Source organism: Acinonyx jubatus, chromosome B4, assembly GCF_027475565.1.
Source record: "Acinonyx jubatus isolate Ajub_Pintada_27869175 chromosome B4, VMU_Ajub_asm_v1.0, whole genome shotgun sequence".
Taxonomy (NCBI): domain Eukaryota; kingdom Metazoa; phylum Chordata; class Mammalia; order Carnivora; family Felidae; genus Acinonyx; species Acinonyx jubatus.
The window spans coordinates 75,538,194-75,563,419 of NC_069387.1; the positions used below are offsets into that span (position 1 = coordinate 75,538,194).

At 39.6% G+C, this 25,226-nt stretch overlaps 1 protein-coding gene across 3 annotated transcripts in view; it reads right to left on the reverse strand.

Annotated features, from left to right (window-relative positions):
* Nucleotides 1–25,226, reverse strand: part of FAM186A (family with sequence similarity 186 member A) — a 77,020-nt gene that overhangs the window by 17,041 nt on the left and 34,753 nt on the right. For 2 of the 3 annotated variants that reach the window (XR_008300246.1, XM_053226220.1), the window contains exons 2-4: nucleotides 19,573–19,789; nucleotides 18,460–18,630; nucleotides 1,941–9,027 (exon numbers count right to left, since the gene is read on the reverse strand). Coding sequence is in view for 2 of the 3 variants with exons in the window: in XM_053226220.1 (XP_053082195.1) it covers nucleotides 1,941–9,027; nucleotides 18,460–18,630; nucleotides 19,573–19,789 (7,475 nt within the window). In the remaining variant the exon portion in view is untranslated. Of the gene's footprint in view, nucleotides 1–1,940; nucleotides 9,028–14,616; nucleotides 14,828–18,459; nucleotides 18,631–19,572; nucleotides 19,790–25,226 lie in introns of those variants that run through there. The other variant, XM_053226221.1, reaches the window with a different exon arrangement.

Consider the following 25,226-nt stretch of genomic DNA (forward strand, 5'->3'; position numbering starts at 1 on the left):
CGTGTAACGCCTTTTATACCTGTTGATTCTGTTGTTATTTTTTGTGTATTAAATGTTTTTTTTATTTTGCTGGGGGAAAAAAAAAAAGGTCAAGGATTATTCAGTCTGGAAAGAGAACGCCAGGGGCGCCTGGGTGGCGCAGTCGGTTAAGCGTCCGACTTCAGCCAGGTCACGATCTCGCGGTCCGTGAGTTCCAGCCCTGCGTCAGGCTCTGGGCTGATGGCTCAGAGCCTGCAGCCTGTTTCCGATTCTGTGTCTCCCTCTCTCTCTGCCCCTCCCCTGTTCATGCTCTGTCTCTCTCTGTCCCAAAAATAAATAAACGTTGAAAAAAAAAACTAAAAAAAAAAAAAAGAGAACGCCAAAGACAGGTACAGAGTAAAATATTTGTCAACAAATCTGATTACTTATGCTTTGAAATGAAAAGTTCTGATTACATCTTGAATAAGTCTCTTTTATCTTGCTGTCCCAATCCTTAGTCTCAAATTAATTCAGTCCTTAAAAGTATAAATTTCATGAGAACAGGGTACTTTGTCTGCTTTATTCACTACTGTATCCTTAGCACCTAATACAATACTTGGCGCATAGTAGGCATTAATAAATGTTTGTTAAATAAATGGCATAAGTTGTTCCTCTAATTAATGATAACCCTTTCTAGTATAGGTTTTAGTGTGACCTCTTGTAATTTTAGGTGAAAGATATCCCCAAATTAATACGTTGGTAACCTCAAACATAAGTGCTAAGGATAGCAGGACAATTGTTGCTTTCCCTGACCTATTTCTGATATTTGCAATTTTTATTTTTATTTGTTTGTTTTTGAGAGAGAGAACACATGCAAGTGCAAGCACAGGAGGGGCAGAGGGAGAAGGAGAGAGAGAATCTTAAGCAGGCTCCATGCTCAGTGCAGAGCCCTACACAGGGCTTGATCTCACGACCATGAGATCATGACCTGGACCTGAGCTGAAATCAAGAGTCAGATGCTCAACTGCCTGAGCCACCAGTTGGCTGGCACCCCTATATTTGCAATCTTTTTTTTTTTTTTTTTTTTTGCAATTTTAAAAAATCAGGACCAGGACCTGTTTCCTCCAAGTTGCTTCAGCAGCAAGGTTACCATGGCAACACCTTGTATATAACCTGCCATCTCCCATTTTAAGAATCATACATCTTCTGGTGAACTCAAGAAGATGAAAGAAATTTAGAAAAACTAAAAGCATTTTTAAGCTTTTGAAGTTGATATTTTGGAGATCAAAATGATCCACAAAATATATCTGAGCATCTCTGCTAGAGATATAAATGGATGAAATAGATCATATAACATTTTTTATTTCCAAAAAGATATATCTCCTTTTGCTATCTTAAATAGGCTTCATTCCACAGACCTTCTGTAAGAGAATGTTTTAGGGGCACCTGGGTGGCTCAGTTGGTTAAGCATCTGACTTTGGCTCAGGTCATGATCTCACGGTTTGTGAGTTTGAGCCCCGTGTCAGGCTCTATGCTGACAGCTCAAAGCCTAGAGCCTGCTTCAGATTCTGTGTGTCTCTCTCTCTCTCTGCCCCTCCCCCACTCACGCTCTGTCTCTCTCTCTCTCAAAAATAAGCATTAAAAAAAAGAGAGAAGGGCTCCTGGGTGGCTCAGTCGGTTAAGTGTCCAACTTCACTCAGGTCATGATCTCACAGTTTGTGAGTTCGAGCCCCTCGTCGGGCTCTGTGCTGACAGCTTGGAGCCTGAAGCCTCCTTCCGATTCTGTGTCTCCCTCTCTCTCTGCCCCTCACCTGCTCACACTCTGTCTCTCAAACGTAAATGAACATTAAAAATTTAAAAAAGAGAGAGAATATTTTAGAACATCTAATCCGACAAACATGTATATACTTATAGAGCAATGAAGGGAGGATATTTGAAATCAGGACTAAACCAGAAAACTGAACCTTCAATATTACATCTACCTTGCACGCTGGATCAGCCTGTAAGCAATGTACTTGTGGAATAAGTATCCCAGCCGAACTGTGTCCGTATGAAGTGTCTCAATTATGAGATTCCTAGCTGTTGTGTGTAGTTGTGAAGGAAGTCCAGAAGCTTTTGTGGCCTGATTTAAGAGTATCAGGTTCTTTCTCTGAGCCTCTACATCAACAAAATATCTCTGCTCTTTGAGCTCTTGGGGAGTGGAAGGGGGCACCAGCATCTTGGGTTTCTTGGTACCTGAAACTGAAGTCAGCATCCAGGACTTGTCTATAGGGGAGAACTTGGATTTCTGGTCCCATTCAGAAGATGAGATCTGTGATGTTTTGGGTAGTTTAGTCGTAAGAGAGGGTAGTGATGTTATAGGCTTCATGAGAGTCGGAATGTAAGGGGTTTGTGATACTGGTGTCCTGTAATTGGTGAGATAGGACTGAAATGTTCTAAATTGTTCCATGGCAATAGGATCATGGCATATCGGGATTTCTTCCAAAGTGTCAGACGCCTCTGATATTTGGAACTTCTTAGTGGTGAAAGGGGCTTGAGTTACCTTGAAATCAGTAGCACTGGGATGAACAAATGCTGAATTAGGTTTCAGAGAAGAAATAATTGCCAATCTTTCCTTACTTTTCTTGGGGACAGAAGAGGACAAATCTTTCAGGGGCTTTCCAGGAGTTGGAGAGGTCCATAATGTTGGAAGATGCCCAGGGGTGGGAGGGATCCACAGTGGGGAAGCTTGACGCTGCCCAAGGGGAGAAGGGGCTTGTAGATAGCGAGATTGATCACAGGTAGCAGCGGGCTGGAATGCCTGGGGCTGCTCAGAGAGTATTAAGGGTCTAGGTTCCAGGAGCTCCCCATGGATGGAAGAGGTTCCAGGAACCAAGGGCTTCCTAGGAGAAAGAGGAGCCAAGAGATCAGGAATCTGTGCAGAGGTGAGTGGGACTCCAGATATAAGGGGCTGCCTGGAGACCAGAGGGGCTTCTGATATCAGAGGTAGCTGAGGAGTCCTAGAGCCCCAAGAGGAAAAGAACTGCTGAAGGCCGAGAAGGGTCTCCAGTGTAAGAGGCTGCCCTGAAGTTGGCAGGGTCTCAGCTATGGGAAATTTCTCAGGAGTCAGTGGGACCTCTGGTGCTACAAACTCAACAGAGGTGGATTGACCTTTAGAAAACAGGGTCTGTTTAGAGGAAGGAAAAGTCTGTGGTGCAAGGAGTTTCCCAGGCTCAGAACGAATTCTCACTCCTAGTGATTTACCAGGGGCTTGGGAGAGAGGAGACTGTGATATCTGCAAAGGAATAGGAGAGACCTCCAATGCAGAGGATTTCTCAGCAATAGCAGCAGATGCTGGGGATTGCCTAGGAAGGACAGAAGCCTTCAATTTTTGAAGTGATCTAAGACTGGAAGGATCCAACGTGGGTAACTTCTTAGAAATGTGAGGAGCACTTGGTGTGACAGATTTATCAGTAACAGGCACAATCCCAACTTTCAGGGTATGTTCTAAAAGAGGATGGACACCAAGTGGTGAGAGCTGTTCATTAATGAGAGGTGCTCTTGATTTTAGGTCATCTACCCCCATGGGATGGGATTGCCCTGGAATGAAGGGAGCTCCCAAAGGCTGGACTTGCTCAAGGGTAAGGGGAAATCCTAAGACATGGGATTTGTCTGATTTATCTGATTCCCAGAAGTGTTCTGGAGAGAGAGAAATACCTAATGCTTGAGCCTGTTCTAAGGAGAGAGGGGCACCCAAAGCCTGGGTCTGTTCAGGGGTAAGAGTGACAGCTGGGACCCAGGCATTTTCTGGAGTGATAGGGACACCCAATTTCTGGGCCTGTGATGCAGTGAGAGGAGACTCCCATGCATGAACTTTCTCAAGGGTGTGTATGAAACCCAAGCCCTGGCATTTCTCAGGGCTGAGGGTGACCAGCAATGCCTTGAACTGCTCAGGGGTGAGAGTGATCCCCAGTGCCTGTGCCTGCTCAGGGGTGAGAGTGATCCCCAGTGCCTCTGCCTGCTCAGGGGTCACAGTGATCCCCTGTGCCTGGGTCTGCTGAGGGGTGAGAGTGATCCCCTGTGCCTGGGCCTGCTGAGGGGTCAGAGTGATCCCTTGTGCCTGGGCCTGCTCAGGGGTGAGAGGGATCCCCAGTGCCTGTGCCTGCTCAGGGGTGAGAGTGATGCCCTGTGCCTGGGCCTGCTGAGGGGTCAGAGTGATCCCCCCTGCCTGTGCCTGCTGAGGGGTCAGAGTGAGCCCCAGTACCTGGGCCTGCTCAGGGGTCAGAGTGATCCCCTGTGCCTGGGCCTGCTGAGGGGTCAGATTGATTGCCTGGGCCTGCTGAGGGGTGAGAGTGATCCCCCGTGCCTGTGCCTGCTGAGGGGTCAGAGTGATCCCCAGTGCCTGGGCCTGCTCAGTGGTGAGAGAGATCCCCTGTGCCTGGGCCTGCTGAGGGGTCAGAGTGATCCTCTGTGCCTGTGCCTGCTGAGGGGTCAGAGTGATCCCCAGTGCTTGGGCCTGCTGAGGGGTCAGAGTGATTGCCTGGGCCTGGGCCTGCTCAGGGATGAGAGGGATCCCCCGTGCCTGGGTGTGCTCCAGGGTCATAGTGACCCCCTGTGCCTGGGCCTGCTCAGGGGTGAGAGTGATCCCCTGTGCCTGGGCCTGCTGAGGGGTCAGATTGATTGCCTGGGCCTGCTGAGGGGTGAGAGTGATCCCCCCTGCCTGTGCCTGCTGAGGGGTCAGAGTGATCCCCAGTGCCTGGGCCTTTTCAGGGGTGAGAGTGATCCCCTGTGCCTGGGTCTGCTCAGGGGTCATAGTGACCCCCTGTGCCTGGGTCTGCTCAGGGGTGAGAGAGATCCCCAGTGCCTGGGCCTGTTCAGGGGTCAGAGTGATCCCTTGTGCCTGGGCCTGCTGAGGGGTGAGAGTGATCCCCTGTGCCTGGGCCTTTTCAGGGGTGAGAGTGATCCCTTGTGCCTGGGCCTGCTCAGGGGTCAGAGTGATCCCCAGTGCCTGTGCCTGCTGAAGGGTGAGAGTGACCCCCTGTGCCTGGGCCTGCTCAGGGGTGAGAGTGATCCCCTGTGCCTGGGCCTTTTCAGGGGTAAGAGTGATGATCCCTTGTGCCTGTGCCTGCTCATGGGTGAGAGTGACCCCTTGTGCCTGGGCCTTTTCAGGGGTGAGAGTGATCCCTTTTGCCTGGGCCTGCTCAGGGGTCAGAGTGATCGCCTGTGCCTGGGCCTGCTGAGGAGTGAGAGTGATCCCCCCTGCCTGGGCCTGCTCAGGGGTCAGAGTGATTGCCTGGGCCTGCTGAGGGGTGAGAGTGATCCCCCCTGCCTGTGCCTGCTCAGGGGTGAGAGAGATCCCCTGTGCCTGGGCCTTTTCAGGGGTGAGAGTGATCCCCCCTGCCTGTGCCTGCTGAGGGGTGAGAGTGATCCCCAGTGCCTGGGCCTGCTGAGGGGTCAGATTGATTGCCTGGGCCTGCTGAGGGGTGAGAGTGATCCCCCCTGCCTGTGCCTGCTGAGGGGTCAGAGTGATCCCCAGTGCCTGGGCCTGCTCAAGGGTGAGAGTGATCCCCTGGGTCTGGGCCTGTTCAAGGCTCAGAGTGATTCCCAGTGCTTGGGCCTGCTGAGATGTTAGAGTGATCCCCCCTGCCTGTGCCTGCTCAGGGGTAAGAGTGATCCCCTGTGTCTGGGCCTGCTCAGAAGTGAGAGTGATGCCCTGTGCCTGTGACTGCTCAGGAGTGACCATGATCTCCAGTGCCTGTGCCTGCTGAGGGGTGACAGTGATCTCCATTTCCTGTACTTGGTCAGGGGTGACAGTAATGCCCGGTGCCTTGACCCCCTCAGGGGTGAGTGTGATACCCTGTGCCAGGGTCTGCTCCTCGGTGAAGGTGAACCCCAGTTCATGGGCCTGCTCGGGGGTGAGCGTGATCCCCTGTGACTGAGATTGCTGAGGAATAACAGTGGTCCCCAGTGCCTGGGCCTGCTCATAAGTGAGGGTGATCCCCAATTCCTGGGCCTGCTTGGGGGTGAGAGTGATCCCATGTGCCTGTGCCTGCTTATCAGTGAAGGTGAACCCCAGTTCATGGGTCTGCTCAGGTATGAAAGTGATCCCCAGTGCCTGTTCCTGCTGAGGGGTGAGAGTGATCCCTTGTGCCTTGGCTTGCTGAGGAGTGACAGTGGTCCTGAGTGCCTGGGCCTGCTCAGGGGTGAGAGTGATTCCCAAGGCCTGTGCTTGCTGACGGGTGAGAGTGATCCCCTGTGCCTGGGCCTGCTCAGGAGTGAGAGGGATCCCAAGTGCCTGAGCCTGTTGAGAAGTGACAGTGATCCCCAATGCCTTTTGAAGAGTGTCAGTGATGCTCATTTCCTGGGTCTGCTCAGGGGTAAGACTGATCCCCAGTGCCTGGGCCTGTTCTGGGGCCACAATGATGCCTAGTTCTTTGGTCTTTTGAGGGGTGATAGTGATCTCCAGTTCCTGGGCCTGTTGAGGAGTTAGAGTGAGGGTCTTTGTGGGAGACTGTCCAGAAATTGGAAAGGCCCCAGGTGATGGCGATTGTGTCGATGGAGAAGGAGTGATTGGTATAGGGTGCTTTCCATCAGCAAAATTTTCTAATGTCTTCAGATGTCCATGGAACACTTTTCTTTGGTGTAACTGGGATGCTACTTTCGGTATGCTCTTCCATTTGGGAGACACCATCACTGAAGTTTGGCTGAACATCTTTTCTAGTGTGTCAGAACTTTTCTCATTGATCTTCCTCTGATCCTTTGTCTTTTTCTGCTTCTGCCTTCCATGGTCTTCTATGTTTCTCCTTGGCTTCTGCTTCTCTTCTTTCTCCCTATTTATTTCTAGCTTCGGGTGTCTCAGTCCCTTCTGAACTGGCCTCATCTGCTCCTCCTCCTCCTCCTCCAGGGGTACCAATTGTTCTTCCATTTCTTGATTCCATGCCTCCAGCTGCTGCTGTTTTGGCTTCTGATATCCTTTCTCTTTTCTTTGCATTTGCTCGACATCTTGCTCAGTCTGTTTTTGTTGTTCCTTCCATGCTTCCTCTTCCTGCCACCATTTCTGCTTCTGTTGCCTCTGCTTTCTCTCCTTCATTTGGAGCCATGACTCTTCCTTCTCCAATTTTTTACTTATCAGCTCATGGCTCTTTTTCCAGAAACTCCCTTCCTCTTGCAAATGGTGTTTGAGACCCTCACCAAATACTTTTTCTTGACCTTCTTGCAAATATTCATCCCACCTCTGTTTTTCCTTTTCCTTGTGGTCTCTCCCTACTGTTGAGGCTACTGGAGCATCTCTTTCACCTTCTATTTCAGTCAAGATCATTTGTATTAAATTGTCAATTAATGGGTCCATGCTCTTAGATGAGAGTAAGGTGCTAATTTCAGCCTTTGCACTAATTGGCTTCTGAAAATGCAATCCTGGCATAAATGAGACTTCCTTTTTTCGTTTCATAGGTTTCTCTCCAACTTGTCCTGCATTTTTTATGTCTTTGTATTCTCTCAAGATTTTTGCCACAGTTTCAGCCACAGTTTGGAAGTATTCCTCCATTTTTGCCTTTATGATTTCTAATTTTTCGACCTCTGCTGTTTTTAATAATAACTCCTCTTTTGGCACAGCCTTTTTATCCAAAGGCTTTCCTATGTTATCAATTTTCTCATTTAGGAAAGCCATTATAGCTTTTTGAAATTCTTCTAGGTTACCCTCTTCACTTTTGCCATCTGGGCTTTCTAGAACTCTGGTAGATTCTGAAGTCTCCTTTGCTATCCTAGATTGTGATTTAACAAGTTCAGGAGACTTGCATTTCTTGGCTAAGACTATGATATCCTCAGTTTTTCCCTCTTTGCTTGTGGTGGTTCTTGGAGAGATCTGACGTTTCTTCCCTTTTGTTTTCATTTTCTCAGAGGAATAACCAAGTTCAGTCAATTTGAATTGCTCTGCTTGGCTACTCATCTCACTTTTGCTCTCTTTGTCCATTGACTCAGTGGTGGGTTCTTCTTTATTCTCTGAAGAAATCTGGCTTTTGTCATGTGAATATTCAGGTTTGACCTTCCTGAGTCTTTCCCACATACTACCTGTTCCACTTTTGCCACTTTGTCTTTTTGTGTCAGTAGAAGGGTAATCAGTAGGGACATAGCGACTTTTTGATTCTGCGAATGACTTTGGTTTGGCTTCAGAAAAGGATTTCATTTCTTTTCTATTCTTTTCCAGTGCCTGTAGCTCCAAGTCATGATCAAGTTTGGTCTCTTTCTGTTTACCTTTATCATCACTCAGATGTGATCCAGAGGTCTCATCCATAGATGAGCCTTTAATTTGCTTTTTCTTCCGTGATTGATACTGGTCATCATCTTTCTTCAGTGACACCTTATCTTCAGTGATACCTTCAGAAGACTCTTTTTGGTTTTTTTCAGGTAAAGGGTATTGCTGTTCAATTAAATCTGGGGTCATTTCAGCTGGGGCTGTATATGAAAATGCTGAGTCCCACTGGATCCCCGAGGCTTTGGTCTCTTGTGTTTGGGCCTCGTCTATAATGTTTTCAAATTCTTTAGCCAAAATATTTTCCATACTGTCTTCTATGTCAGTTTTGCTAATGGCAATGGATGATTGTGGAGAAAGCTCAGGCAACGCTTTCAAGGTTGATGTGGGTAATGCTGTAGGTAGTTGTTGCTCTACAATACCTTTGGACCAAATAAATTGTTCATATTTTTCTTCTGCATCTTGAAGTTTCTGCTGAAGTATTTCATTTTGTTCACTGAGATCTCGTATTATTTTCAGAGAGAGCTCTTTTTCTTTTTCACTTGTCTCATTTATATACATATTAGCACTTTGGAGAGTAAAAACTTTTACTTCATCATTTAGTGTATTCAAAGCTTTAGAAAGGTTTACTATTGTTGATGATATATATTTAATAGCATTGTTTTCCAATTTATTGAACATTGCAGTGTTTATGAGTTCCTGTAGCATATCTTGGATTTCTGAAACCTTTGTATTTGTTGCAAATTCATCACTAATCATCTGATCTGGTCTTAAAGCATGAGCTGTTGCAGGTCGCTTTATAACCCTTTCTTTCCAAGATTTCCATAGAGTACCTCTAGATGCTGGAGGAAAAAAACCACAAAACATAAAATAATGAGATTGCATTTCTTCTTCTGTGTGGTGCTCTATCTATGCTAAAGCCTAGGACTTTAGCCTAAATTATGGATAGGTATAGGATAAAGATTCATCAGAAAGTTTTGGCTCCAATGGGGCACCTGACTGGCTCAGTCTATAGAGCATATGACTCTTGATCTCAAGGTTGTGAGTTTGAGCCCCACATTGGGTGTAGAGATTACTTAAGAAGAAAAAGAAAAAAAAAGATTTTATTTTTATTTTATTTATTTATTTTTTTTGAGAAAGAGAGAGAATATCTTAAGCAGGCTCCACACTCAGCATGGAGCCCAATGCAAGGCTCAGTGTCACAACTGTGAGATCATGACCTGAGCTGAAATCAAGGGTCAGATGCTCAACTGACTAAGCCACATGGGTGCCCCTAAAAATAAAATCTTAAAAAAAAACAACAAAAAAACCTTTACCTCCAAAGTAAATAGTATTATTTTTTCCCACAATTACCTAGAATTTTGCTTCCAAACTTTAGTCTTTAGTCTTTAGTTATGATCTCAGCTTACCTTCAGTTATAAGTTTGGGATTAGATATAACATAAGCCAAAACTTTCCTTTGGCTTTGATTATGCTTGGTGCTTTCCATTTTCTTTCTTAGGTTCCTGTCCTTCTTTTCTCACTTTTCTGAATCACAGTTAGTCTTGGTTCTTTCAGAAGAGTCACAAAAGAGCAGAAAAAAGTCAAACATTTGAAGGGATTTCCAGAATGGCTGAATGAGAAACTCGGCAAAATTTTTTCCCATAAAAGCAATGATAAAACTTGACAAAACTGCCCAAACCAATGATTTTAGGACTTTGGAAATTGACTGCAAGCATACAACAAAATGGTAAGCATTTTTTTCAAGAAAAATTACTAAACTTCAGTAAGAACTGGAAGTCTGTGATGTTTTAGCCTGGAGCTTCTTCTGTTTCCAACTCCCCCAAGCCATGTTACCTGGTAGTTCTACAAGAGTGAGTCAAGCCTTGAAGCTCTACTGCCTGAGGGGGCTGATTTGATCTGGAATAAAGCAGGGAAAAAACACATGCCTAGGGACGTTGTCTAAAACAATACTTCCTTAACTCACACACAGATCCATTAGCAAAGAATAGAAGCCTTACTGGATCAATCGGGATCACTTAATGATTGGCCAGTTATTGACCACTAAGTTATGCTGACCCAAAGATGACCCCTAGGAATTCAAGCTTTAAAATATAAACAAAAATGAGGGAAAAAAAAGAACTGAGCAAAGATGTCAGCAGCCACACACTGTTGGGGAGACAGACTTTACTGCATTAATCCAGACAAATCACTAAAAAGCAAAGGAAAAAAGGAGCAAAAAGAAACCCTGGAGGTTATAGGGGAAGTCAGACTCTAAAGTTGCTATAATATGTCATCTAAAATGTCCAGTTTTGGGGGTGCCTGGATGGTTCAGTCGGTTAAGAGTCCAAGTCTTGATTTCAGCTCAGGTCATGATCTCATGGTTCATGAGTTCAAGTCCTGCATCTGGCTCTGTACTAACAGCACAGACCCTGCTTGGGATGCTCTCTCTCCCCGCCTCTCGTTGCCCCTCCCCAACTTGCTCTCTTTCTGTCTCAAAAATAAATAGATAAACATTAAAAACACTTAAAAAAATAAATAAACTTTTTAAAAAAATATTGAGGAAATAATAATGGCCAAATCATCCCAAATTTGATGAAAAACATTAATCTACATATTCAAGAAGATCATTGAACTCTAAGATAACTACAAAAAGATCCATACCTAGATACATCATAGTCAATTGTTGAAAGCCAGACAAAGAATCTTTAAAGTAAAAAGATAAAAATGACTTATCACAATCAAAGGAGACTAAAAAATCAAAGCATAGGGGAGCCATAGTAAATTTAACAGCTTACCACTGATTAGAAACAAGAGGCCCTAACACAGTGGGATGACTATTCAAAGTGGTGAAAGAATAATACTGCTAACCAAGAGTTCTATATCCAGGAAAACTATCCTTCAAAAAATGAAGGTAAAACATCCATTCCCTGAAATAACACTCTTCCCAAAGTACCATGCACATGCAACTCTCATAACCATCCTCATTATAAGTGTCTTTAAAGACTTCTCTAAATGGATTACAGAATTTCTATTACATCCATTCCTTGAAATAACACTCTTCTCAAAGTTGTATGCACATACAGCTCTTGTAAGCATCCTTATTGCATGTGTTTTTAAACAGTTCTCTAAATATATTACATTATTCACTGAAATAACACTCCTGTAAATGTGGCTTGCAGTGAACACTCATATATCCATGTGTTTTCAACACTTCTGTAAATGTATTACAAAATTTCTATCAGATCCATTCCATGAAATAACTATTTTCAAAGTAATCAAAGGATGTAACCTGTTATTTTTCTTTTTAATGAAGGCAAGAAATAAGAAATACAGATGGCAACTAAGGATATGAAAAGATGTTCAGTGTCATCTGTCATTAGAGAATTGGAAACTGTTGTAGCCACTCTGGAAAGCACTATGGAGATTCCTTAGAAAGTTAAAAATAGAACTACCTTACAACCCAGCAATTGCACTACTAGATATTTACCCAAAGGATACAAAAATACTGATTCGAAGGGACACGTGCACCCCAATATTTATAGCAACATTATCAGTAATAACTAAATTATGGAAAGAGCCCAATTGTCCATTGACTGATGAGTGGATAAAGAAGATGTGTGATATATATACAATGGAATATTACTCAGCCAAAAAAAAAAGAATGAAATCTTGTCATTTGCAACAATATTGATGGAGCTAGAGTGTATTATGCTAAGTGAAATAAGTCAGAGAAAGACAAGTACCATATGATTTCATTCATGTGGAATTTAAGAAACAAAACAGATGAACATAGGAGAAAGAGAAAACAAAAAAAAAAAAAAAAGGAGGAAGACAAACCATAAGAGACTATTAACTATAGAGAACAAACTGAGGGGAGGGGCACTGTGTAAGGAATAGTCTAAATAGGTGATGGGTATTAAGGAGGGCACTTGTGATAAGCACTGGGTGTTATATGTAAGAGATGAATCACTAAATTCTACTTCTGAAACCAATTTATATTACATGTTAACTAACTAGAATTTAAGTAAAAACTTGAAAAAAAAAGAATTGCAAATTACAACAATGAAATATGTTACACATTTCTGAAAATGGCTAAATCTAAAAAAACCAATAATGCCAATTGCTAACAAGTACAGGGAGTGACAAGAACTCCTGTTGAAAAATGGTGGGAATGAGAAATGGTACATCTACTTGGAAAGACAGTTTGGCAGTTTCTTACAAAGCTACTTACAAAGTAATGTAATCTTATCAAATGATCTAGCCATCATGCTCCTAGGTTTTTACATAATTAATTCGAAAACTTATGTCCATGAGAAAGAGTGTGTGTGTGTGTGTGTGTGTGTGTGTGTGTATGGCAGTTTTATTCTTAGTCACCAAAACCTGGAAGCAACCACATAAACAAGCTGTGGTGCATCTGTACAATGGAATATTATTCAGCAGTAAAAAGAAATAAGCTGTTAGGCCACAAAAAGATAGGGAGGAACCTTAAATGTATATTGCTAAGTGACAGAAGCCAGTCTGAAAAAGCTACATACTACATGATTCCAATTATATGACATCCTTGGAAAACCAAAACTATGGAGACATAGGGGCACCTGGGTGGCTCAGTCAGTTAAGGGTCCGAATTCGGCTCAGGTCATGATCTCACAGCCCGTGAGTTTGAGCCCGGCATCGGGCTCTTTGCTGACAGCTCAGAGCCTGGAGCCTGTTTCACATTCTGTGTCTCCCTCTCTCTCTGACCCTCCCTTGTTCATGCTCTGTCTCTCTCTGTCACAGAAATAAGTAAACGTTAAAAAAAAAAAATTAAAAAAAAAAACTATGGAGACATAAAAAATTATCAGTACCAGGGACTTGGGGAAAGAGGGGAAGAATACATAAGTGAATCACAGGGCATTTTTAGGGTGGAAAAACTATTCTGTATGATACTATAAGGGCAGATACATGACAATATACATTTGTCAAACCCAGTAGAACTCTATAGCACAAAGAGTGAAACTTAATGTATACAAAATTTTTAAATACCCTTTTAAGAGGTCAGGGGATCCCAGGAAGGAATGTAGACTGTGATATGACAATCTAACAATATAAGAAATGTATGACACAACCTCACTGAAAGGAATGAGAGGATGCAGGGAGTGCTGACCTATAAGTAACCGGAAATGAATGGAGTCTGTAAGACTGAAGACAAAGTGCTGTACTCTAGTTGATAAGTTATTTCCCACCAGGGTATGGGTTAATAATTCTGATACTGCTATGCATGTATACTGGAATCGAGCAATTAAGTGAAGTAGATGGTAGGAGCAAGTTTCTTATTGTTTGTCATAATTTATAGATAAGCAAGGGGAAGAAACTGGAATGGTCTATGTGTAATAATGAATTAAAATTAGAGAAATCACTATAAACTTATGTTTAGTTTAAAGTAGTTACAGATGATAATATATATACATATTAATAGATATGTGTAACTGCATTGGCTCTACACACACACACACACACACACACATATATATATATTTTGTTGTTGTTGTTGTTGTTCTGTCGAATGAGAGGACTGAACAGAAATGACAGCCCAGTAGCAATGAACACACACCTAGCAACCAGACCTTGCTTTTTAATACTATTCTCTACTAAAAGTAACCAGAAATCCTTGAAGAAATGACAGATTATAAGACTGGAGCAGGATATATTCGAGATGAACCTGAAGCATCTTGTAGTGCCAGAAAGTAGGGAAGTGCTAAAAAAATAAAAAAGAAAGGGGCACCTGGGTTGCTCAGTTGGTTGAGCGTCTGACTTCGGCTCAGGTCATCTCACAGCTTGTGAGTTCAAGCCCTGCGTCTGGCTCTGTGTTAACAACTAAGAGCCTGGAACCTGCTTTGGATTCTGTTTCTGTCTCTCTCTCTCTCTGCACTGCCCTGTTCATGCACTGTCTTTCTCTTTCTCTCAAATATAAATAAACATTAAAAAAATTATTTAATAATAATAAAAATAAAGAAAGAAAAAAGAAAAAGCCACATCAATGAGGTTATGTTAAAGGGGCACAGGAACCAACTGAAAGAGGTCCCAACGGCCAAAACTAGAACAACTTAAGCAAGTAAATAAAGTAGTATTGGATTATAACTCAAAGTCCAAAAAAAATCTGAGTTCATTTTGAGATAAATAATTGAATAAATTAATAAATGAGGAAGAAGAGGCAAATTATAGTACATAAGAACTTCAAATAATTTATGTAGATATTCATCCTAAAAGAAAGGGAGCACAACTCCCTTTTCCTTAAGTATGGGCTGCACATATAGACTTATTTTAAAAAGCAAAGCATGGAAAATGAGGAAAAAGAGTAACTTTACAGTGGAGAAACCTGACAAGCACTACTTTAGCCACGTGGTCAAGGTCAACATTGAGTCATTTGATAGTACATACACTTGAAATTGTATGATGACAATGGTACTTTACCTCTGTGATCTTTCTCCTCAAAATCCATAACCCCAGAGTAAATGTGAGAAAAACACCAGACAAATTCCCATAGGGGAGCATCTTATAATATATCTGACTGGTGCTCCTCACATGTGTCAGGAACATCAAACAGAAGGAAAAGTCTGTGAAATTGTCACAGCCAAGAAAGCCTAAGAAGACATGACAATTAAATGTAATTAGGTACCCTGGATGGAATCCTGAAACAAAAAAGGACATTAGGTAAAAACAAGGAATTATGACTACAGTCCATAAATTATGGACTTTAGTTAATAATGTGTCAATACTGGTTTGTTAATTATAACAAATGTATCATACTAATGTAATATATTAGTAATAGGGGAAACTATGGAGAAATATGGAATTCTCTGTACTATTTTCTCACTTTTTTTTATAAATCTAAAACTACCTTAAAAAAATAAAGTCTATTGAAAAATGAAAGTGAAATAAAGACATTCTAGATGAGCAAAACGGAAAGAATTTGCTGCTAGTAGACCAGCCTTATAAGAAAGACAAAGAAGTCCTTCAGGTTGAAAGGAAATGATACCAGAGGATAACTCAAATTCACACAAAGAAATAAAGAGCACAAGTATATGTAGGTAAAAATATGCTTTCTTTTCCTCCCTTAACTGATTAAAAAGACAACCATATAAAACAATAATTATGAACTATGTTGTTGGGCTTATGATACATAAAAATGTAATATATATGACAAAATCCAAAGGAGGGGAAGAGAATGGAGCTAATGGAGCAAAAATTCTATATTTTGCTTGTATTAAGTTAGCACTAATCTGAAACAGATTGTGATAATTTTTTTAAGTGTATTTATCTTGAGAAAGAGAGAGAGAGAAAGTGAATGGGGGAGCAACAGAGAGAAAGGGAGAGGGAGAATCCCAAGTAGACTCCACACTGTCAGTGCAGAGCTCAACATGGGGCTCAAACTCACCAATGGTGAGATCATGACTTGAGCCAAAATCAAGAGTCCAATGCTTAACCAACTGAGCCACACAGGCGCCCCTGGTTGTGATAATTTAAAATGTGTGCTGCAATCCCTAAAGAGCTACTAAGGAAATTACTCCAAAAATATAGGGGGAAAATGGAATTAAAATGGTACACTAGAAAATATTTGTTTAACACAAAAAGTAGTAAAAGAAGAACAGGAGAACAAAGAGATGAGACATGGAAAATAAACAGCAACACAACACATATAAATCCAATCATATCAATAATTACATTAAATATGAAAGAATTAAATACTCAAAAGTGAAAGATTGCCCAATTTTATGTGTATTTGTGTATTTTTTTGTGTGTATATATATTTAAAAGCCAACACGATCCAATGGTAAGCAACATATCTTAGATTCAATCTTGCACAGTAACCACAGGGGAGCTGGAGAGAATAGACTAATATCAAACAAAATAGACTTTAAGACAAAAAAAAAAAATGGTTCTAGATACAATGAGGGACATTTTATAATGATAAAAAGATCAGTTCATCAGTAAGCTATCACAATATGAACATATATGCACCTAATAACAGAGCCTTAAAATATAGGAAGCAAAACCAGACAGAATTAAAGAGAAATAGCTAACTCAGTAATAGTAGTTGGGAAGTTCAATATCCCACTCTTAATAATAGAACAACTAGACAGAAAATCAGTAAGGATATATACAGAAGACTAAAACAACAATATAAACCAACTGTAGAACACTCCACCCAACAAAAGCAAAATATATCTTTTCAAACACACACAGAACATTCTCCAGGATAGACCATATGGTAGGCTATAAAGCAAGTCACAATAAATGTAAAAGGATTGAAAGAATACAAAGTATGTTCCACAAAATACTTCACATGGGGTAGATAGATACATAGATATACAGATAACGATAATTTCCTACTGGTTCTGCTTCTCTGGTTGAACACTAACCAATACAAGCTTTTGTTTTTGTTTTAAGTTATTTATTTATTTATTTATTTATTTATTTATTTTTAGTAATCTCTATACCCAATGAAGGGCCCAAACTCATGACCCTGAGATCAAGAGTCACATGCTCCTCTGCCTGAGCCAGCCAAGCACCGCCCCCCCATACAAGTTTTTAATACGACACTAAAACCATGAACCACAAAAGAAAATATTGACAAATTGATTTGACTTCATCAAAATCAAAAACCATTGGCCTTCAAATGCCCCATTAAGAAAATGAAAAGTCAAACCAAAGATTAAGAGAAAATGTTTGAAAATCACGTTTCTTTCTTTTTTTTTTTTTAATGTTTCTTTATCTTTGAGAGAGACAGAGAGAGATAGAGTGTGAGTCAGGGAGAGGCAGAGAGAGAGGGAGACACAGAATCTGAAAAAGGCTCCAGGCTCTGAGCTTGAACCCATGAACCACAAGATCATGACATGAGCTGAAGTCAGACACTTAACCAACTGAGCCATTCAGGCGTCCCTGAGAATCACATTTCAAGACTTGTATTCAGAATACATAAAGGACTCTTAAAACTCAATAATAGAAATGGGTAAGCATTTGAATAGTCATTTCAGCACAATAAATATAAGAATGACTAATAAGCACCTGGATAGATGCTCAACATCATCAGTCTTTAGGGAAATACAATTTAAAACCACAATGGAGAAGGGGAGTAGTGCTTGGGTGGCTCAGTTGGTTGAGAGGCGGACTTCAGCTCAGCGCATGATCTCACAGTTTGTGAGTTCTAGCCCTGCATCAGGCTCTCTACTGTCAGTGTGGACCTTTGGATCCTCTGTCCTCCTCTCTCTCTGCACCTCACCCACTCATGCTCTCTCTCTCAAAAATAAATAAACATTAAAAAAATAAATAAAACCACAATGGGATACCACTTCACACCTCTTGGAAAGGCGATCCTAAAGAAGTCCATAAAAAGTGTTGAGGATGTGGAAAAACTGGAACCTTAATACATTGCTGATGGGAACGTAAAATAGTGCTGTCATTTGGGCAATAAGTTAACAATTTCTTTAAAAGATACACATAAACTTACCAGCAATAGGTAAATGACCCAGAAATTCTACTCCTGGGTATCTACCCAAAAGAAATGAAAACATACATCCACACAAAGACTTATACATCTGGGTTTATAGCAGCATTATTCATAAAAGTCAAATGTCAAAATAATCTGAATGTCCATGAACTGGTGAGTAGGTAAACAAAATGTGGTATATGCAAAAATGATATACAATTGGTCATAGAAAGGAAGAAACTACTGATACATCCTATAAAATGGCTGAACCTCAAAACCATTATTTAAGTAAAAGAAACCACATATAAAAGACTGCGTATAATATGATTCCATCTTATGAAATGTCCAAAAAAGGCAAACTTATTGAGACAGAAAATAGATTTGTGTATGTTTGGAACATACACAAATGTTGTGTGTGTGTTTGGAACATACACAAATGTTGTGTGTGTGTGTGTGGGTGGGTGGGAGTGAGGATTGACTGCAAAAGGGCATGAGGGATCTTTTTTGGGATGAAGGAAATGTTCTAAAATTGAATTGTGGGGAGGGGGGCAGTGGTGGTGGCTGGCTGGCTCAGTCAGTAGAGCATGAGACTCTTGATCTCTGGGTCATGACTTCAAGCCCCATGCTGGGTATGGAACCTACTTTAAAAAATAAATAAAATAAAATAAAATAAAATAAAATATTGTGGTGATAGCTACACAACTCTACAAAAATCATTGAATTTTACATTTAACATATGTGAGTTTTATGGTATGTAACTTTTACTTTAATAAAGCCATTTTTTAGAAAAAGTCAAATCTGTTTCCAATGTCTTAAAGCACCCTTACTCATTTTTTTCTTTTGTCTCTTCTTTTCTTCAAATAAAGATACACTAATTCTACTCAGTATCTTGACATTGCTCTCAATAGCTTTGTACATTTCTGGTAAAAACTCCATTTTTGCTATCCAGTGATGGTGTTCCTCAATATCAATTGCAGTCATCTCAGACAAAATGGCATCTTGAAGAGAGCAAAAGAAAATTATTTTTGTGCAGAAAAATTATTATAATCATATAGGCTTATAATATTGGCTAACTACTTCATACTATAGTATTGAGGAATATAGGTGTCTCACACTGATTGCTCTTCTGAGGCTTTTCTCTATGAAGAAATGAAGAAGGATGAGGCTTGGAATAGAAAGCTGAACAGTAAATCTTGGACATGAAAATACTCTGGTAACTAAAATGTGAACATGTGTTTTAATATTGAGGAACTAAACCTCAACTCCTTTCATAAGTTGTCTAGTATTTTAAAACCTTCATTATATGAGATTTCTTGCAACTTAATGAAATTATTCTTTTTGTATTCTTAGTTTATTCATTCTTTCATTCAACCAAATGTCTCCTTTGTCATGTATTGTTCTAGATGTTGAGGATACAACACTGAATAAAACAAGTTCCCTGACTTCATACTGCTTGCATTCTAGTGAAAGGAGACACACAAAACACAAAAATATAAACATTAATTATATAGTATGGCAGATCATAAGAAATGCTACAGACAAAAATAAAAAATAAAGAGGAATGGACAGTGCCAGGGAGTAGGGAATGGAGATGGTCAGAGAACACATCATTTTAAAGTGAGATATAAGCAGAAAATGAGCCACATGGCTACTTGTGGACAGTGTTCCAGGCAAAGGAATAGTAAGCATAAAGACACTGGGCAGAGGCATACTGGCATGCTTGAAGAGAAGCAAGGAGCCCAGAATAGCTGGCACTAAGTAAGCAAGACTACGTAGTGCTTACTTTATTCTTACTGAAACAGTGGACAGTAATTCTCTGAATAACCTCTTTAGTCTTCTTTTAAAGGTAGTCTGATTAACCCTTTAAAATTTACTTATAGATCCTGTTCTCTTTTTCATTAACTTCATGGTTTTCCTTTGAACCACTTCTGAAAACTTACTCCATTCTTCCAACCAGACCAGGATGTGCAAAAGAGTCTTTTCTCTAATTTCACTGTTCTTAGCATAAGTAACTATTTTATCCAGGAAATTTATTCTCCATTTCTTATGTTCTGGAAGGGAGATTTTCCTTCCGGAGTGCACATTCTCATCAACAGTGTAGCGATTGATTATTCGCTGCACATTGAACAGTATGTCAGCCAGCTGCATATTAATGTCCTATAAGAATAAGAAGGGGGAATATATTAATACTCAGTTTATTGACAAATCAAACATCTGTTCATAATTCTCAACAAAGTGGGTTTATTTTTTTTTTAAGTTTATTTATTTTGCGAGAGACAGAGACAGCATGAGTAAAGGAGGGGCAGAGAGAGGGAGACAGAGAATCCTAAGCAGACTCCACACTGTCAGCACAGAGTCTAATGCAGGGCTCAAACCCATGAAGCTGTGAGATCATGACCTGAGCCAAAACCAAGGGTTGGACACTTAACCAACTGAGCCACCCAGGCACGTCTCAACAAAGTTCAGAGGGAACATACCTCAATATGATAAAGGATGTATATGAGAAGCCCATAGTGAACATTATATTCAATAGTGAAAAACTGTAAGTTTTTCCTGTAAGATCAGGAACAAGACAAATATGTCCACTCTCACCACTTTTATTGAACATAATACTGGAAGTACTAGCCTCAGCAATCAGAGAAGAAAAAGAAATGAGGCATCTATATAGGTAAGGATGAAATTAAACTATCACTATTTGCATATGACATGATACTATATATAGAAAACACTAAGGGGGTGCCTGGGTGGCTCAGTCAGTTGAGCATCTGACTTCAGCTCAGGTCATGATCTCCTGGTTTGTGACTTCAAACCCTGCATTGGGTTCTGTGCTGACAGTTCAGAGCCTGGAGCCTGTTTCAATTCTGTGTTTCCCTCTCTCTCTGCCCAACCCCCACTTGTGCTTGCTCTCTCTCTCTCTCTCTCAGAAATAATAACTGAATAAACTTAAAAAAAAAAAAAAGAAAACACTAAGGACTCAAACAACAAAACAAAACAACAACAAAAAACTATTACCAGTAATAAATTCAGTAAAGTTGTAGGATACAAAATCAATACCTAGAAATCAGTAGCATTCCTATACACTAATAATGAAGTAGCAGACAGAGAAATTAAGGAAACAGTCCTATTTATGATTGCACCAAAAATAATACAATACTTAGGAATAAACTTATCTAAAGAGGTGAAAGACCTGTACTCTGAAAACTATAAAATATTGATGATAGAAATTGAAGATGACACAAAGAAACGGAAAGACATTCCCTGCTCATGGGTTGGAAGAACAAATATTGTTAAAATGTATGAACTACCCAAAGCAATCTACACATTTAATGCAATACTTATCAAAATATCAAGAGTATTTTTCATAGAACTAGAAGAAAAAATTATAAAATTTATGTGGAACCACAAAAAGCCCTGAATACCCAAAGCAATCATGAAAAAAACAAAACAAAACAAAACAAAACTGCAGGTATCACAATTCAAGATTTCAAGCTATACCACAAAGCTGTAGTAATCAAAAGAGTATGGTACTGGCACAAAAATAGACACATAGATCAATGGAACAGTATAGAAAGCCCAGAAACAAACCCACAGTTATAAGGTCAATTAATCTTTGACAAAAGAGGTGAGAATATGCAATGGGAAAAAGACAGTCTCTGCAACAAACGGTATTAGGAAAACTGAACAGCTACATACAAATGAATGATCTTGGACTACTTTCTTACATCATACACAAAAATAAGCTCAAAATGGATTAAAGACCTAAATGTGAAACCATAAAAATTTTAGAAGAGAACACAGGCCATAATTTCTCTGACATCAGCCATAGAACATTTTTCTAGATACAGCTCCTGAAGCAAAGGAAATAAAAGCAAAGATAAACTATTGGGATTACATCAAAATTAAGAGCTTGTGTACAGCAAAGGAAACAACCAACAAAACTAAAAGACAGTGTACTGAATGAGAGAAGATATTTGCATTGCAAATGACCTATCCAGTAAAAGGTTAGTATCCAAAATATATAAAGAACTGATACAACTCAACACCCCAAACCCAAATAATCCAATTAACAAATGGGCAGCAGACATGAACAGACATTTCTCTAAACAAGACATCCAGATGGCCAACAGACACATGAAAAGATGCTCAACATCACCCTTCACCACAGATATGCAAATCAAAACTACAGTGAGATACCACCTCATACCAGTGATAATGGCTAAAATAAAAAACACAAGAAACAACAAGTGTTGGTGAGAATATGAAGAAAAGGAATGCTCCTGCACTGTTGGTGGCAATGCAAACTGGTGCAGCCATTGTGGAAAAGAATATGGAGGTTCCTCAAAAAATTAAAAATAGAACTATGCTATGATCTAATAATTGCTCTACTAGGTATTTATCTAAAGAAAATGAAAACACCAATTCAAAAAATATATACACCCCTATGTTTATAGCAGCATTATTTATAATGCCAAATTATGGAAGCACCCCAAATGTCCATTGATAGATGAATGGATAAAGAAGATGTGGCATATATACACAATGGAATATTAGCCTTAAAAAGAATGGAATCATGCCATTAGCAATGACATGGATGGAGCTAGAAAGTATAATGCTAAGTGAAATAAGTCAAAGACAAATACCATATGATTTCACTCCTATGCGGAATTTAAGAAACAAAACAAAGGGAAAAAAAGAGAGAGACATATCAAGACTCTTCGCTTTAGAGAACAAACTGATGGTTACCATAGAGGAGGTGGGTGGTGAGATGGGTGAAATAGGTGATGGGGATTAAAGAGTACACTTATCACGATGTGCACTGAGTAACATATAGAATAGTTGAATTACTGTATTATACACCAGAAACTAATACACTGTATATTAACTATACTGGAATGAAAATAAAAAAAACTTTTAAAAATGGTGGAGATACTAAATTTACAGTTGATGTGAGATGTATGACATATGTGAAAATGTTTTATAAATGACTGCCGTAAACAAGTAAGTAAAAGGAAGTTCCTTTTTTGTTTTTTCTTTACCTAGCCCTCACCCATGGAAAGCAGGTATCAGATATTCCTCAACACTTTTATTTCATTACTTCACCTTCTCAAGAATCTATCAGCAAATGTATTTTGCTTATAACTGTATACCAATATTCTCAATAGGAAAGTAAATTACTACCTCATATGTGTCTTTGGAAATTTGGGGAATCATTTTTGGTTGCAACAGTGATTGGGAGGAAGGATTTATTGATATTCAGTGAAAGGTGCTAAGGAATGCTAGCTCATTTTATAGTGGACAGTCCACACAATGAAGAACTGGCCCAATCCTGCATAGATTTTGACTGTCCTATGAGACATTCATGTAGGTAAAAAGAAAAACATCTGTTTATAATTATTTGAGCCTAGAAATTTACTCCTGTTAAAATATAAACAAAGAGGGGCGCCTGGGTGGCCCAGTCGGTTGAGCGGCCGACTTCGGCTCAGGTCATGATCTTGCGGTCCGTGAGTTCGAGCCCCGCGTCGGGGTCTGTGCTGACAGCTTGGAGCCTGGAGCCTGTTTCAGATTCTGTGTCTCCCTCTCTCTCTCTGACCCTCCCCCATTCATGCTCTGTCTCTCTCTGTCTCAAAAATAAATAAACGTTAAAAAATATATATATATAAACAAAGTATTTTTTGCCTAGTTTAATTATATACTGAAGTTTCCAGGAATGCAAATATTATGTAAATCAAAGGAAAGATGTTCTTTAGAATTTCTCCAATAAATTTTACAATTCTGTTGGTACCATAGTACCAACAGCAATGCACTAACGTTAATAGTTATATAATATCAGTACGATAAACCTGCTTTTGTATCAACCTATATTCATAGCTTTCACATTTATTTTAATTCTACATATAGGTACAAGCCTCTGTCTACTTCTTTATTATGTCTTCTGGTGAAGTTGGCCTAGAATTTACACACTGAAATGCCCGTTATTAGAAATTACTTTCCTTTTATTTGCCCTCACATTTATTTATATTAATTATTTAAAGTATGAGTATAGATATTATATCTATGAATTTCACCTCAGGAATAAAAGGGATGCTAAAATATTTTATTTTTTAACGTGTATTCATTTTTGAGAGACAGAGCATGAGTGGGGGAGGGGCAGAGACAGGGAGAGACACACAGAATCTGAAGCAGCCTCCAGGCTCTGAGCTGTCAGCTCAAAGAAAGAAAGAAGAAAGAAAGAAAGAAAGAAAGAAAGAAAGAAAAGTGCAATTGCAGCAAAAATTTAAGTCAGGAACACAGGAGAGTGGAGACAAAGTTTAATAAGCCAAGTGATGAAAAATAACACTATGAGCTAGCACATACCATAGTGGTCAAAGAAGAAAGAATACCAAATCTTTATCAATTATTCCAGAAAAACTAAAGAGGCAGTAGCACCTCCTAACTCATTTTTTGAGGCCAGCATTACCCTGATACCAAGGTCAGATAAAGACACCACAAGAAAGAAAGGAAAAAGACAGGGAACTATAGACCAACATCCGTGATGAATATTGATGCAAAAATCTTCAACAGAATACTCTCAAACAGAATTCAACAGCACATTAAAAGGATTATACATTATGACTAAGTGGGATTTATTCCTGGAATGCAAGAATGTTTCAATATATGAAAGCCAATCAATGAAATATACCAAATTAACAGAACACTAGGAAAAACCCCACATGTTCATTTCAATTGATTCAGAAAAAGCATTTGACAAAATTCAACACCTTTTCATGATAAAAACATACAAAAAACTAGGAATAAGAAGAAATTTCCTGAACATGATAAAGACCATATATGAAATTCCAGAGATAATATTGTCAATAGTGAAAGACTGAAATGTTTTCCTTTAAAGTCAGGAACAAGGCAAGAATGCCCACTTTCACCACTTCTAGTCAGCGTATTACTGTAAGTTTTAGCCAAAGCAATTAGGCAAGAAAAAGAAATAATAAAAGATATCCAAACTGGAAAGGAGGAAATAAAATTGTCTCTATTTTCAGGTGATATGATCTTATATGTAGAAAATCCTAAAGATTCCACACATGAAAAAACTGTTAGAACTAGCAAATGTATTCAGCCAAAGTTGAGGATATGAAATAACACACAAAAATCAATTGTGTCATTATACACCAACAATGAACAATCTGAAAAGGAAATTAAGAAATCCATTTATAATAGTATCAAAAGAATAAAACCCTAGGAATAAATCAAGGAGGTGGAAAACTTGTACATTTGTAATTTTCACTACAAAATGTTACCAAAAGAAATGAAAGAAAACACAAATAAATAGAAAGACATTCCATGTTCATGTATTGAAAGACTTAACATTGTGAAGACATCAATACCACTAAAACTAATCTACAGATTTAATGCAAACTGTATCAAAATTCCCATGATATTTTTTGCAGAAATAGAAAAATCCATTCCAAAATTCATATGGAGTCTCAAGGTATCCTGGATACCCAAAATGATCTTGAGAAAGAAGAATAAATTGGACAGCATGCACTTCTTATTCTTTAAAAAGTTTATTTATTTATTCTGAGGGGGGTGCAGAGAGAGAGAG